Raw genomic sequence first — 16,283 nt, 5'->3', positions numbered from 1 at the left:
ACTTCCGTGTTTCAAGGTCAGGATTCCAAAATATAAGACATTAACCTATTATAACTTCTTGGTAAAAAGCGAAAGGACAAGGGAGGAGCTAAGGAAGGCAGTAGAATAGGAAGTTCATGATAAATTTTCTGTTCAAATTAGTTCAGTTTTAAGAGTGAAAGCCATTGGTTAAAATGAAAGTTTTTTGTACAGGTAAGGTTATGCCAAAAACTTTCCTAGATTTTGTGTTTGATTATTTGCAAAGTCTAATATTTGAATATTTTCCATAAAATTTATTTTCCGATACTTAATAAAAGCTAAATGACTTGTCTTTAAATTATTTCGATAAAAATACGAATTAACATTTTATTAACGCCGAAGAATCACCTGAATTTTAAGGTTTATGTTATTTGCGAAAAGTACTGTATTGGGACAGGCAAAATCTGAAACTTGCATCAAAAAGACAACATATATATATATATATATATATATATATATATATATATATATATATATATATATATATATATATATATATATATATATATATATATATATATATATATATATATATATATATATATATATATATATATATATATATATATATATATATATATATATATATATATATATATATATATATATATATATATACTTGTTTCTCCCACTCCTCCCACTTGTTTCTGCCTTAGCGGATTAGTTTGTTATCGTCAATCACTGAGAAATAGTTACCAAGTGCATTATTCGTAATAGCGGGTTTCCACTTGTTTCGTGTCCAAGAGAAATCTGACTTGTCTACCCGCGAAAAGATCTGATAACGCCTATGTTTCTATCTGCAAAAACGTTCTCCGGAGCACTCGCACCCCTGTCCGGGTTTTTATAATGGGAGAGATAGAGAATGATCATACTGCTAATTCTATAAACTGTGGTTGAAACGTTAAAGATATAGGACGGCAGAAAAATGGTCAAAAACTTACACAAGGAACACAGACCTCAAAGTACCAAGGACGGTGAAAATGAAATATGATTATTTGAATCCGTTAAGTGTTAACTCACACATCCATATATGTCTTTAAAAATTAGCAAAATCAGGAATATAATTTTAATAAAAGAAAGACATCCATATGTACTTATGTAGTTTTGGTAGCAAACTAAACAAATAGTTGAAAAATCAGCAGCAAAAAAATGTTACTAAGCTTAAGAAGTTGTTGCTTTCTAATAATAATAATAGTTTACTTTTAACCCGCATCATATAAAAAAATGATAATTGTGGAGTATAACAAAAAATAGTAGATAATGCACTACATACATGAGTGCGTAAAACTTAAAAACTTCACAAGAGCAGAGTAACCAAAGAAAAGAAAAATATTCAAGATACAAAACACGAGAAAAGAAAGAAAAAAGAACAAAACTACAGCAAACGAGTAAGGCCACTATGGGCCGGCAGATACTTAATATGTAGACTGGAGTAGTTTGCCGGCAAGTTCCGTAAGTCTTGACCCAATATCCGGATGACCGTAAACAGATTTGAGATTCCGATTTCTGTACCATGGAGGCAGATGCAATAGAAAGCGGGAAAACCCGAAATAATATGAATGAACTGATCTGATGTCTTTTTGGTGTAAAAGAGGGTAAATTCCAGACAGAAACAAAACCGAGTGATCTGTAAAAACTGAAAATAATTTAGCAAGAGACTTTCTATTGTATCTACCTCGATTTGCAACAATCTTAGAATAACTTAACTGAATTTTCTTGTTGCAATCAGCGACGACGAGCGTTCGGAAAGATTTTAGTGTTTTACTAGCATTGATACCCAGCCATCGGAAAGAAGGAACCGACGAGACAGAAAAGGATCCGCAAACTAGAGGGGTCGTATTATTGCTATAAAATGAGATATATTCACACTTTGAAAGGTTAAGAGAAAGTCCAATGATATGAAGTTTAGATGCAATTGCTGAAACAAACAGGAAAAGCCCCTTTTTAGTCCTGCTGATCAAAAAGATATCATCTGCATAAGCAATATAAGAAAGCAGCTTTAACAGAAAGCAGCTTTCTGTTGCATTCTGTCGAAGTTATTATTGTCTTTGGGAATTAATAAATTGTTACTGTTTAAATTTTTATAAACGAACAGCATTAATAAACTTTGGTAATTAGTTTTGCATATTTTTTCACGATGTGGCAAGGTAAAATTCAACTTTAGCTACTTATGGCTATCATGGAAAGGGGTTAGGTTAGGGAAATGAAACTTTCAGGAATAGGTCTACAGGCTAAAGTAAGTCTCAAGAAGTTATTTTGAAGTACCTACCTCCACCCCTTCTATGTCTAGAGGGTTCTGAACTTTGATGACATTTAAAAATCTGTGTTATGAAAGTGAAACCTTCCAAAATAGATCTTCTGCTTAAACGAAGACAACAATTGTTTTCAGCTTCACAACTTTCCTCAATACCAATTTATAAGGTTTTAAAGATATGAAAATACATTTCCTAAATCAAACAGTTCGTGGTAACGAACTGTAAGTAAGGAGCGACCCGACTCAATGGTAACCGAAACTCTAGAAAAAGGGATTACCAATAGATACATCAAAAGAATCAGCTTTTAATGCTGATTTGAAATATATAAGTTTCATCAAATTTAGTCCGACCCATCAAAAGTTACACGCCTGAGAAAATTTTGGCTGATTTTCGAAAAAAGAGGGAAAGACACCCTAAAAACTATAGAATATTAATGAAAATCACACCATCATATTCAGCGTATTAGAGAACCTTACTGTAGAGGTTTCAAGCTCCTATCTAAAAAAATGTGGAATTATGTATTTTTTGCCTGAAGAAAGATCACGGAGGCGTGTTTGTTTTTTTTTTTCCCAGGGGTGATCGTATCGACCCAGTGGTCCTAGGATATCGTGGGATGGCTCATTGTAACTGAAATTAAAAATTCTAGTGCTGTTTTTAAGTGACCAAAAAATGGAGGGCAACTAGGCCCCCTCCCACGCTCATTTTTATCCCAAAGTCACCCGATCAAAATTTGAGATAGCCATTTTGTTCAGCATGGTCGAAAATAAAATAAATATGACTTTTAGGATGACTTAATCCCCCAAGGTCCCCGGGGGAAGGGCTGAAAGTTATGAACTTTACCCAATGTTAACATTAGTATTGGTGATTGGGAAGTATACAGACGTTGTCAGGGGGGATTTTTTCTGGCAGTGGGGGGGTCGGGGGTTATGTGGGAGGGTCTTTCCATGAAGGAAGTTTTCATGGAGGAAGGGTCATTGCTATGAAGAGGGCACCAGATTTCCCAGCATTATTTAAAAAAAAATCAGAAATTAAATAAAAAAAAAACAAGTTTTTCAACTGATAGTAAGGAGCAACATCAAAACTTAAAACGAACAGAAAATATTACGTATATGATTGGGTTCACCCCCTAGTCAATACCTTGCTCTTTAAGCCAAAGATTTTTTAGTACTTTCATAAGTGCTATTTATTCTAATTAACGGTCTTTGTGATTAAGGGGTCATTTTTAAAGAATTGGAACAAACTACAGATTTTAGCTTAAAGAGCAGGGTATTGACTAGGGGGCGAACCCCCCTAATATACGTATTAAAAATATGTGAATATAGAAGTTCGTTACGTAAGTTAATTCGTAAGTTACGTATATTTATTATTAATAAAAACGTTCGTAAATAAAATTAAACAAGTTTCGAGAAAGCCATTTAACCATATAAAATTAAAATTAATATGCAAATTTTGTTGTAATTATTCATGTACGGTGAGCTAAAATCAAAACCTGTATTAATTCAAAAATGTTCAAATATTAAATAAAAAAAACAATTTTTTTTAACTGAAAGTAAGGAACGACGTTAAAACTTAAAACGAACAGAAATTATTCCTTATATGAAAGGGGCTGTCCCCTCCTCAACGCCTTGCTCTTTACGCTAAAGTTTGACTTCCTTACAAATTTTTATAAACAATAAAAAATTTGTCTTCTATACTTATTCTTTGTATTTTGAAATTTTATCATTTCGTATCCTCATAATTTGATTGGATTTTTTTTTAACTTCATTAAAGTAATGTCAAAAAATGCTTCGAAAGGTAGAGTTTTAGGTCAAATCTGTACTATTTCCTTATGGCCATATTAAAAAATTTCTATCAAGGTCAAATTAGTTCAGAATCACGAATTTTGCCCTTCCCACGTGAAGAGCCATATGCCTGATATGTAAAATTTTTATCCCGGCCGCTTTCTCTGGAATGAGCGGCGTGAAATGTCCTGAGGACAAAGTTGATTGAAATTCAAGATTGAAATTTGAGATAGCCATCTTGCTCGAAATAGTCGAAAAGACCAATAAACATGCCTTTGGGGATGGCAGGGCTCCAAGAGCCCCGGATGTAAGGGCCATAAATAATTCAATTACCAATTGTCTACGCATGGCTTTTATGATAGAAAAGGGGGAGGGGCTTATTTAATGCTCGTCGAAAGGAGCAAACGATTTGTCTTAATAGGACAGAGGCATGGTAGGGGGCCCGGGAATGGCCCCAAAAAGCTTCCGTATCAGTTTTAAACTTAGAGCCATAAGTCCTTGCGCCAAGAGTAACCCAACACACAAAATTGTTTCAGGGCAACATCTGCACCCAAAAAAGGACAAAAGTGATTGGACCATTGTTGTACCTATTGTTCACAAAAAGGTTTCAGTAGAAAAGGAGGTCCTTTTTGTATTGGTTTTCCAATCAGTTAGGACCTCTTAGGGATCTTTCGTAAGGCCAAGGCTCCTAGCTTCTCTATGATAAAGTAAAGTTATAAAGTTGCTGCTCTGGAAAGACATGCGTGCCTGAATAAATCAAAATATGATATGTGCACCCAAGGTTTCAAATTATCCGCAATAATTTGGGAACACTTGGGGGGATCGAACTCAATATTTTGGATTTTTTTTTTTGGGGGGGGGGGAATAATCAATTAGATCAGAAATTTTAACTTGGGGGGGGGAGATATATTGAAACATAGCCTACTATGCGTATTCAGGTAATCGAAATAGCCTATCTGAAATATCTCGGCAACAGCTTGAGGCATGAAGCTGCAACTTTCAGGTATTGTTGTGGGAAGTAGGGAGATGGGCACGGAAAGTGGACTTCAAATTTCGTCGAGTGTGGAAACGGGTTTAAACATTTTTGTCTCGGATACATCATGAGGCTTTTAACCCATAAGGTGCTATGGGACCTACAAAATCTATTCAGTCAAGTATCGAGACAAACAAAAACCACCTCGGTAACAGCTTGCGTAACACAGTTGAAATTTTCGGGTAGCGCATTAGGAAAAAGTGGGAGGGGCAGTAGGACTCCAAATTTTGTGTTGTGGCTTGCCTAAAAATCTTATGTTTCAGAATCACCCAAAGTTTCTTCCAGAATAATTCACTATGAGAGTTGGAATCTATTCACGTTTAAGTAGTCAAGTATGTCAAAATACATTAAATGATACCATTAAATGATACCAAAATACATTAAATGATACTCAAGTATGATGTTCACGGAAAAAGATGAGAGTGCGAAACAAATTTTGTCTCCTAAATATTGGCTTGTTCACAAAAGGACTGACAATTTTTGAAACTTATTTATGTAAACCATTGTTTAAACTCCTATAAGAAAAACTTAATTATCCTAAAAAATTGACTATTCTGATTTGACTTCTCATTGGAAAGAAATTTTCCTGTCTAAGCTAATTTGTTTTATATTAGATCTTAATTTAGGGGAATAGAGAGCCCTCCCTCCCCCTCTCCATCCAAAAGCTGTCAAAAAATGAAATAATTGAAAACTTTCGATCTAAAAATAGTTTTTGGGAATTGGAGCCCCCATCTCTAGAAACTACCTTCAGTTCCTCTGTAATTGCCCAAACAACCATTTTGTAATTAAAATTGAATTTAGAATTTTGTTCTTCAAATCAGAAAATAGAATTAACCCTCACTTTTTATTAAAAGAAACTTTGGTATCTTAAGCTTTATGTATAAGAGCTTATAAGCTTTGTTTTACTTTTGTTAAAAATACACAAAAAAATTGCTCCTTCTATTATGTGGATATGGAAGGGGGCTCTATACGTGTATTAACTTCTTATTAGAATTATTGAAACGGCATTGTTTTTATTCAAGAGAAAAGAAAACAAACTATTTTTGTAATTTACTAAGTGAGAGACTCATGGACACTGGATTTTTATTACCTACCACTGTTACTTCTCATTCAGAATACCTTTTAAAACAAATGACAAAAGCAAACAAATTGAATTAACGCAGAACAAATCGAGTCATGTTGATTTCTTAGCCTAGTTCTAACTAAGTGGGAATCCCCTCCTAGTAATTCATTTAAGGAATATTCTTGATATAATTAGACATTTGTATTTCGATAAAAATGCTTTTTTTAATTATATTCTATATTTTCAACACCAAATAAGGATTGATTTAAACAAATATCTATTCCAGCCTCCACCTTCATTCTACTGGTTCTTGGCGTCACATCATCACCACAAGGTGAGGAAAGAACTCCACGTCAAAATGATGAAGTATCAAAGCGGAAGGTGCACGTAGAAGCACTGCCAGCTTCAGTTGTCCAGCAAGGCAGTCGTCCTATGTCAAGACAAAATCCAAACTTCCAGAGAATTGGTCAACCAAATGTGCAGCTCGTGGAAATCCCTCAGCAGGATGATCAAGGCAACGTTGCGGTTGTTAGGATGTCTCCTGGAGAAAGTCAAGCTCAACATTCTGGAGTAGCTGTGGTAAGAATGCCACAAGGAAAGAGCTCTGATGAAGACCATGAAGAAAAACGTAGAGGCGGTACTATTGTCGTCATTCAAAAGCCAGAACAGACAGAGGAGCCACAGGAAGACGAGTACTGGCAAGAGTCAAGACCAGAACCCAGACCTCAAAGACCTCAACGCCCACAACCTGTATTCCAGAGGCGACCTCAGCAATATCAGCCTCAACAGCCTCAGTTTCCCCATCAGCAATCTCAATTTCCTTCTCAGCAACCTCAGTACTCCCCAAAGCGACCACAATATCCTCCACAGCAACAGCAACAACAGCAATATCCTCAGCCCTTTCAAAATCAGCAAATGAATGTCCCTGTTGCAGCACCGGCATCTTTACCAAGCTTCGGAAATTTCGGGATTCTTCAACCTTTTAAGAACGCTTTCGCAAACGCCCCCTTTATTCCATCAGCACCTTTACCTATCTCACGTGGGTTCTTCGCTTACCAGCCTTCAACCCCTCTTGGAGAAATGTATGCAAAAAAGGGCGACCTGTTACCATCTATATTCTTCACTGGATTAACTATCGCAGGAATGATATTTTTGTTTCAACTACTAGCAGGTATCTTCGTCATGAAAAAGGGCATCATAGCTTCTTTATTATCAAACCATGAACAGAATATGGTCCCCCCTCCACTTCCGATTACCACGACTACTCTATATACGCAGCCATTAAGTGCTCCAACGGTCACTGCCTACAGTCAAGCTACTGCTAAGGAAGGAGGTCAGACAGAGGAAAAGGTAAAATAATCATTATAATTATATGTAAAATGTACAGTAAATAGATAAATTGTATAAGATGTATTATACTTGATGCGTAAGATGCATAATAATTATAACATTTGAATAGTAAATTCCAAAGATTAAATTTGAGTTGCGACGATGGAGCCATTCAAGCGCTCCTATATCAAAATCTGAACCCAGCTAATTAAAACTTAGAGCTAGTTCCTGTTAAGATAATAGCCGAAAACCTGTAGAACCGTAGCGGTAATGCGGACTTACCAATCCTAAACCAAAATTTCAGCTGGCGATAAAGAAAGTGTTGAGAAAAATGTATCTCTCGCCTTCACAGCAAACAATTCTGGGCCAGTCTAGCGTGTCTTCTAGGCTACTGCTGAAAAGACAAAAATAACTTTGAAAGTCTTCACGGAGAAATCAGTATTTTTACACGGGGCTTTCTTCGCATAAGTATAAGAGTAGGTGTTATAACTTCAAAATACAAGAGTCACTGTATATAAAATCAATTTGTTCAAATTGGTTAGGTGGAAAGTTACTAAACTATACATATTAGAAAAAAAAACTTCTAAAAAATTCGGGAATTAAATTTTTAATGAAAATATGCAGCACCTATATATATTTTGCAATTTTTGGCAGGGTGCGACATTAACAAAAAAAAGAAACGCGGATGAAAAATCATAGAAAAATGACAGCCTTTATAAAATTTAATTACAAACATTTTTAATTATTTACTTTCAGGGTTGAACTCGGCAATACTGAAAAATTGTTGTACTGTCTTAAGAGCTATGTAATTTCAAAATAACAAAATAAAAATGTTAGAAAAACTGTAGTAATAAGGCATGAATGGCCCTATGATGGGTCCAGGAGAGGGGGAGATGGGTCCAAGGAGGATGCCTTTGGTACTTCAATTTGGTAATATTACATCTAATTCCAATGTATAAGACTCTTATGTCATCATAAGAAATTCAAGGAAAGAACAAATTGGTCTCAGTAGAACGTGTAAGATGTAAATGCAGTTCTAATAAATAAAAGCAACAAGAAACAATTGGACACTCATGCAAATAACAGATTTTCCTTGTTGTTCAAGCAAGGTAGTATCCAGGATTTTAGTTTGGGGAGAAGGTTACTTTTGTTCGGAGGAGGGGGGAGGGTAAAAAAATCCTTTAAAATGCCTCAAAAGTTTGTTTATATGTATTTTTTTACATTTTTATGAGTTGGTCAAACATTCAGGGGGGGGGGGAAACCTTTCAACCCTCCTACTGGATAAGGCAAAAAATGTTTTCTGTATAGGGTCTGGTGTGGTTTTCGTTTCGATTCGACGTCGTTTATTTGGGATTTCAGGAAATTTCTGGAAAGTTTTATTAATTTGTAATCAAAATGACATTTTACTGTTAAGACTAATCGGAATAATAATTACCATTCTTGAATTTCTCCCCCTGATTCAGTTTCTTTTTGCACTCTGATTCAGTGGGACTTCTGCAGTAACTGATATGCTGTTTGTAATTTCTCGAGTTGAATATTATACGGCTTTTAAGCATAAAATTTCTGATTGACCAATCAGTCAAGAGTTATAGTTTTTTGAAAAAAAAAAGATGGACCAGTTTTCCTATCTGTAACAGGAATATGAGAAAAGATACAAAGAAATAATATTAGTGAATAACGCCTGGAAAAAAATTAGTCGTGATACAAGCTTTTCAAAAAAAAACTGCCACTTGAATTTTAAATGTGGCCTTGGTACATGGTAAGTCACATCTGGAATTCCAGCTCAAGCAAGAGTTACCACTCCACTTGAAGTATATTTATCACCTTACTAGCCAAAAGTACTATCACAGAAAAAGTATTCTTCTGAAAAGTTAATTTTTTTTTATGGAATACTAATTTTTTGTGTGTGTGAAGACTGAACATATTTTTCATAAGATATTACTCCTTTGGCACAGCCATGTCATGTCTGAAATGGACATTGAATGGACAGATTATTTAAACGTTTAATGGCTCCAATATGTCGAAAAAGTGTCATTTAGATAGTAAAGCTGACGAGGTGACATCCCTGAAGCTCCTCCTCACAAAACTATTAGGAATTAAATAAAATAAGTGATTTTTCCTTTTAATAGATAGAACACCTAAAAATATTTCAGTTTAAAACCTACTTAACCCCAATTTGAAATATACGATATAGTCATGCTCTACGTGGTCAAATTAATTGGTTGCAAAACTTCTAACTAATTTTAATTTTATAAATCAAATTCCACAAAGAGATATTGAAGCTTATTAAACATGTTTCTTTCTCAATTAGTAGATCAAAATTTTTAGAATTTCCAGGTTAATGCTTGGATTTCAATTCTTAAGTGATCCACCATTGGTGCTCCAAATAGGTAGAAGAGGGGGAGGGAGGAAAGGAGGCGTTTTGGCACCGGAAATTTTGTACATTCACAGTAATCAAATTTCAAGGGAGAAATCACACTTCAGGAGGCCTTTCTTGTCAAAACCATCACAAAGGTGCTAAATTATACAGAAATATCTGAAAAATATGAAGATCACGGTGCAGCCAAGTTCCAAAAGGACTCTCCTTAAGAATCTGCTGTAACTTAAAATAATGTACATGAAATCTGTATCTTATTGGCATTTTTGGAAATTTTTTCATTGGAATTTTTCTCTCACTGACCCCTTTGTTTCTTTTTTCAAATATTGTCGTTATTCAAATCAAGTCTAAATCGAGATTAAACCTAATCAAATTTGGTCCAAATTCAAATTAAATCATGATTCAAATAGGCATATTCTAAAATAAGTCTTTCTTTCTCAGAAGAAAAGTTAATAGCGGCTTTACAAATCTAGAAATTAACTAAGTGATAAAAATTACAGGCTGGAAGACAAAGACGAAGTGCTTCACAAAAGGCTGCACAACCATTATTTAGCAGCAATACTCGAACTGTTGAATCAATTATGAACGCTTTGCAAGCTGAACAGTGCGTGGAAAGGCTGCTTTGTGAGCTTGGACAATTTGTTAAAAGTCAAGAGAACAGTAACCGAATTCTCAGGTACGTGTTCGTTCGAAATTGTGGAAGTTATGAGGAGTATGAACAGGCTATCCCAAAATGAGGCGGGAACAGGTCATAGGAAAGGATTTAAAGAAGATTGGGACTTCTAGGGAGGGTGTAAAGAGGTGAGGTTTTAATAGATTAAGATGGAGGAAGAACGTAAACAGCTGTGTTGGTCTCTGGGGGCTTGGTACTGCAGTGAGTTAGTAGAAGTAGTAGTAGATAACTATATTTAAATATACGGATCTTGTGATGAGTTGACGTCACTGCCATCTAGTATTTATAGGTAGTGAGTGACAAAAGAAATTAGATATACTATTTCTTTACACGAGCAATAATTGTGTATGTATGTATTTATTTATGTATGTATTTTTTCTCGAAAACTACTCCATATTTTTTTGAGGAAAATGAGTAGCCTGGGCTTTTCTAGCCTAAAAAACGATCTATATAGGTCCGAAGTTTGAGAAAATTCCTTAAGAGCCTTAATTTTGGAAAAAAGACGTCATGTGAGTGATGTCATATTTATGAATACATTCAAAAAGTGTACTTGCGTCATATTTGCCTCAGTAGTGGTTGTATCATTTTTAGTGTTTTTGATGCAGGCAAAATTACACAAGAAACTTATTAATGAAAAGAAAAATCGTATGATTGACGTCATATTTATGAAAATATTTCAAGAAAATAAATTCCATCCTTTCTCCCCCCCCCCACTTAGTAGTGAAAATATCGTTTTTATATCTATGGCGCATGCAAAATTACAAAAGGAACATAGCAAAGAATACAATTCTAAGTGTAATTAGTCTATTTACAAAAGGCGTGCAACAGCAAAAATCAGAACGAGTCAAAATGAAATTAAAGAAAAAGAAATATTCCGTTGGAAGAACAACATCATCAAAGTCTTCGACGTCAACAAAATGTGGCTCAAAACCTTTTACAAACTTAAAAAATACCATAAACTACGGAACTGTTGATTACAAGTCACTGAGATCCTTTAACTTCATATGTATTACTTGGGGAGCCCTCCATTTTCCCGAGGAAACAGTAGCAATCAAAGATGACTCATTTGGAGGTTCCTACTTCCAACGAAAATCAATATATACAAGCCTACCACATGCGGAGTGTCGAGGCCCGATTTCGAACTTGACTACATAGTGTTTTTTCTTAACTAGCACATTGGCATTTCTGGTCACTAAAACGATCTAAAAAGGTCACAACTTTAAGGAAAAATTTGTATTTCTCCCAGGGTGATTAAATCGAACCTGTTGTGACGTCATGACATGAAGAGGCTCATATTGTCAGCGGTTAGAAGACAAGCGACAATGATAATCCATATATACAAGCCTGTTGCGCAGCCGTGCCTAGGCGGGCTCCCAGTACTGCCAATTTACATGCTGAATAGAAAAATACTGAATTATTCTGAAATATACCGAATAGAAACTTAGTATTTCTATTTATATATACTAGTGATGGAAAATAAATTCTTTCTCAGTAAATTAGTAATCTAAGGTAACCTTTGGTGACTGGCTAATCTAGCTGGTCTCGCTGAAGATCCTTAATTACTTAAAATGAAAAAAAACAACAAATTTAATGAAAAAAGATCATATTAGGGTACTAACGCATTGTCTCTCTGGTGACGTAAAATCCACGTTACGTCAGCAGTTGGCTGAAATAATTTCAAAGGCGTTATGGGAAATTTTTAGTCAATCTTGATTGCCTAGCCGGAGGTCATGTTTGGAGCTTAACGCGTCATCTGCTTTGTTTGGAGCTTAAAGGTGTAGCGTGCTTTATATAGAACTTAAAGGGTATATGTGGAGCTTAAAGAAATAAAGGCCTTATGTATAGTTAGAGGGATCTGTGACGTTTTTAGTCAAACCAATATTCCTAGTCTGAATTCTTACACTTAAAGCTTAAATGTGTTATTATTGTTGTTATTTATGGAAGAACTCGTTATGCAGTAACACTGCAAAAAACGGAGGGAAAGAGAAACAATCAAGGCCGTATCCAGGGGGGGTGCTTACCCGGTTTGAACCTCCCCCGAAATTTTTGACCGAGTCGAAAATTAGTAAAATCTTAGTAAAAATTAGTAAAATTAGTCAAAAACCGAGTCGAAAATTAGTAACCCCCCCCCCGAACAAAAATCCTGGATCCGCTCTTGGAAATAATAAGATAAAAAAGGAAATAAATTGATATCAAATAATTGCATGGAAGTCCTTCAAAGAGAACACTCTTGCGGCAGCAACTGATGTTGTTGGAATGAGGCAACGGAAGAAAAAGGACTGGATCAGTAATCACTCCCTTGACATCATAGAGCTCAGGCGAGAAGCACGTCTTGGTGGGGACATGGCTACATACAGACTGCTAAACAAAGAGCGCAATTCCATGCTGCATAAAGACCGCAAGGCTTTTATTGACAGCAAGGCATCCGAACTGCAAGAGGCCGCCAAGAAAAAGGACAGTGGAGCCACCTACAAGATTCTTCGTGAGCTGTCAGGTCAGCACACTCAAACTACGCCATACCTTCGAAGCACTAGCGGTGAGAATATCTACGACCAATCACAATGCCTCCGCCAGTGGGAGGATCACTTTGAGAAACTGCTCAACTCAGATCCACAAGACCAGACAGACCATGAGCTAGCAGCTGCTGCGGCTACTACCATAACTGCTCCTGTTGGTTCTGAATTTACAGTGGAGGAGATAAAAGCTGCCACCCGCAAGCTAAAGAATAACAAAGTGCCAGGACTATGTGGTCTAACATCGGAATTCATTAAAAATGGGGGTCCAGCCATAATCCTCTGACTACAAATGCTGTTTAACCTTGTGTGACACTCTGAAAAAATCCCTTCAGACTGGAAGAAGGGCCTACTTGTGCCAATCTACAAGAGGAAGGGGAGCAAAGCAGAATGTATCAATTATCGTGGCATAACTTTACTCTCAGTTACTGGAAAGCTCTTCGCTATGCTGCTTCTCAAACGGGCAACAAGATACCTCCATGCCCTGCGTCGCCCCCAGCAAGCTGGCTTCATGCCAGGCAGGTCCACCACCGAGCAAATCCATACGATTAGACAGCTAGTAGAGAAAACTCTTGAATATAAGAGGAAGGCGTACATTGCCTTTGTCGATTTTCGATCTGCCTTCGACACTGTCGATAGGCAGTCACTATGGCCAATCCTCCAGTCTGCTGGCGTACCCACGAAAATCGTCCGTCTCCTCAAAGAGCTGTATAATAACACTGAAAGTGCGGTGATCGTAAATGGACGGCCTTCTGGATATTTCAAAATTAAAAATGGTGTCCGACAAGGATGTGCCGCTGCACCTGATCTCTTTAACTGTGTAATAGACCACATACTGAATAAAACACAGCAGGTGCAGCCGTTTGGCATAGGCTTTGCTGGAAGAGTTCTTTCAGACGTCGACTTTGCCGACGACGTGTCGCTAATATGCGAAAACATTAGTGACCTCAAAACTACACTGGAAACACTGGCCTCTGCCGCTGAGAAATTCGGTCTGAAAATAAATTGGTCGAAGACCAAGATAATGCCCGTTGAGAAAACGCCGTCCAACCCCCTGTCATCTGTCGAAATTTGTGGCCAGACTGTAGAGCTAGTCAAGCAGTTTACCTACCTTGGTTCAATTGTCTGCTCAAACGGAAGCCTAGATGCCGAAATATCAGCAAGAGCGGAAAAAGCAAACTCTGTCTTCGGTCGCCTTCTAGAAGCAGTCTTCCATAAACCCCAGATCAGCCGTCTCACCAAAGCACGAATATGCTCTGCTTCGGTTGCCACCATCATGCTCTATTCTGCCGAGACTTGGTCGCTGACTCAGACACAAACGCTGAAGGTAGATGCCATCCAAACGAAACACCTCCGAAAAATCGAACGCTCCCGATGGTCCGACAGGGTATGAAATTCGGAAATCCTCAGGTCCTTCAAACTCCCACCCCTGTCCAAGCAGCTTGAATCTCGCTCGCTGCGTTGGTATGGTCATCTGCTCCGTCTGCCTGCCCAAACACCCGCCTGGCTCATCTTCGATTTCGACCCAGCTGCAAACGGCTGGAGGCGTCCTAGGGGAAGACCACGCACCAGATGGGCGGGCGTCATCCGTGATCGGCTCGCCTCCAGAAACATCAACCCGGCTGAAGTGACAACCCTCGCCCTGAACCGACCACTCTGGAGAAGACTGACGGCGCTGACGACTGGTTCCCTCTACGCTGGCGACGCTGCCGATCAAGAGCTTTAAGTAAGTAAGTAAGTAAGTAAATAATTGCGCACTGCGCTAACATAAACAATAGAAAATAAGAAAGCAATAGATACATTACATATACACATTTTTAAACTGCACACGACGCATTTGTAGCGGGTACCAATTATAGTTAGCTTTCCGCGGGGGGGTATTTTTCGCAGGGGGTATTTTCCGGGGGGGTATTTTTCGGGGGGGGGGGGTAAATGCCAGCCACCGAATTTAAGAAAGATGCCTGAATGTAACGGTTGAAGCGCAATATATGATTACTTTGAGCTTATTGGCGTCGTGTAGATCTTAAAGGTGCTCTTGGAGCTGAATGTGTTGATATTTTTGGTCAAACCGAGATAACTAGCCTGAACTTATAGATTAAAGGCACTATGTGCTCATGTGAAGCTTAATGTCGATATGCGGATAATAAGGGCGCTTTGGAGCAAAGGGTTCTATGTGATATTTTTGGTAAACCGAGGTATCTAGTCTGAATTTATAGGTTTGGAACTTAAGAGTCCTCAATGCAATTTTCTAATGGCTCTTTTGGCTTTTAAGATACTTTGAAATCTAATTTGTTTTTTCAAATTTGTAATACCAGTTTTCTTACTAGCAGCAATCTCGTTTATCTGAAAATTTAGTTCAACCATATCCTGTAAAGTTTAGGGTTTTTACCATTACGTATTTTGAGGTACAATTATGATGTCTTAGAAGATTTGTGAATAGAAAATATTGGATCGGAATATGTTGGGAAATGTTGGAAAACGTTGGAATAGAAAATGGGTTGGACCACTTTTTTAAGTTCTTGCTAAAACCCAATTTTTTTTTCAGTATTACCAGAGCCATCTTGCCCAGTCACCTTAAGTCACCCATGGCTTCTTTTGAGTCTACTATCAAATCAATGGATAAGTGTCATCATCTTTCCTGTGGAAAACTTCCGTACAAGGAAAAGGAACTTTGAAGTTGATCATTTGCTATTTATTTTTATTTATCCCACTATTTATATATCGTAGCAGTTTTAATAAAGCAGAACCCAAGCCCAATTTATGACTCGAGTAAGCTTTAAACGTGTTCAAGTTTATTTTTCTGCTTTCTGAGCATATTGGAAACTATAAGTCACAATCGGAGGAGCTTATTTCAGAGGAAGGGTGGGGGAGAATAAAAATGCTAACAGTCTAGCTTAGGGAAGCAGTTACAGCAACAACCTTAATTACTGTGGTACCAGATATAAGAGTAAGGGGTAAGGCATGAATCCCCTGCGTGCGTAACTTTACCTACATACGTAGTGATTGATATTTGTGTCACAAAACTCAGTAGTCCCTTTTTGCAGGAATTATATAACGTTTCTAGTGTAACGTTTTAACGCCAAACGTCAAAATGCAATATGTGACCTTCGTCCATAATGCAATTAGTGTTTGAAGCACTTTTGTTTTGAAATTTTGTTAAAGATACGTAAATCAAAGTGATTGGTTTCTTATAGTATTAAATAAAAAAAACAAGTTTTTTAAACTGAAAGTAAGGAGCGAC

The 16,283-nt window shown here is 36.9% G+C and overlaps 1 protein-coding gene across 1 annotated transcript; it reads left to right on the top strand.

Moving 5' to 3' along the window:
• The first annotated feature begins 170 nt into the window (after positions 1 to 170).
• LOC148939142 (uncharacterized) lies at positions 171 to 15,717 on the top strand. Its single transcript, XM_089106969.1, has 4 exons — positions 171 to 192; positions 6,437 to 7,500; positions 10,357 to 10,532; positions 15,588 to 15,717. Exons 1-4 carry the CDS (start codon positions 174 to 176, stop codon positions 15,715 to 15,717), a joined length of 1,389 nt encoding a protein of 462 aa, XP_088963095.1. The 5' UTR covers positions 171 to 173.
• The last annotated feature ends 566 nt before the right edge of the window (positions 15,718 to 16,283 follow it).

Source organism: Artemia sp. Qi Xiang Cuo, chromosome 21, assembly GCF_049724085.1.
Source record: "Artemia sp. Qi Xiang Cuo chromosome 21, ASM4972408v1, whole genome shotgun sequence".
In the NCBI taxonomy this organism is placed as follows: domain Eukaryota; kingdom Metazoa; phylum Arthropoda; class Branchiopoda; order Anostraca; family Artemiidae; genus Artemia; species Artemia sp. Qi Xiang Cuo.
This window is presented reverse-complemented; position numbering and strand designations above follow the sequence as displayed.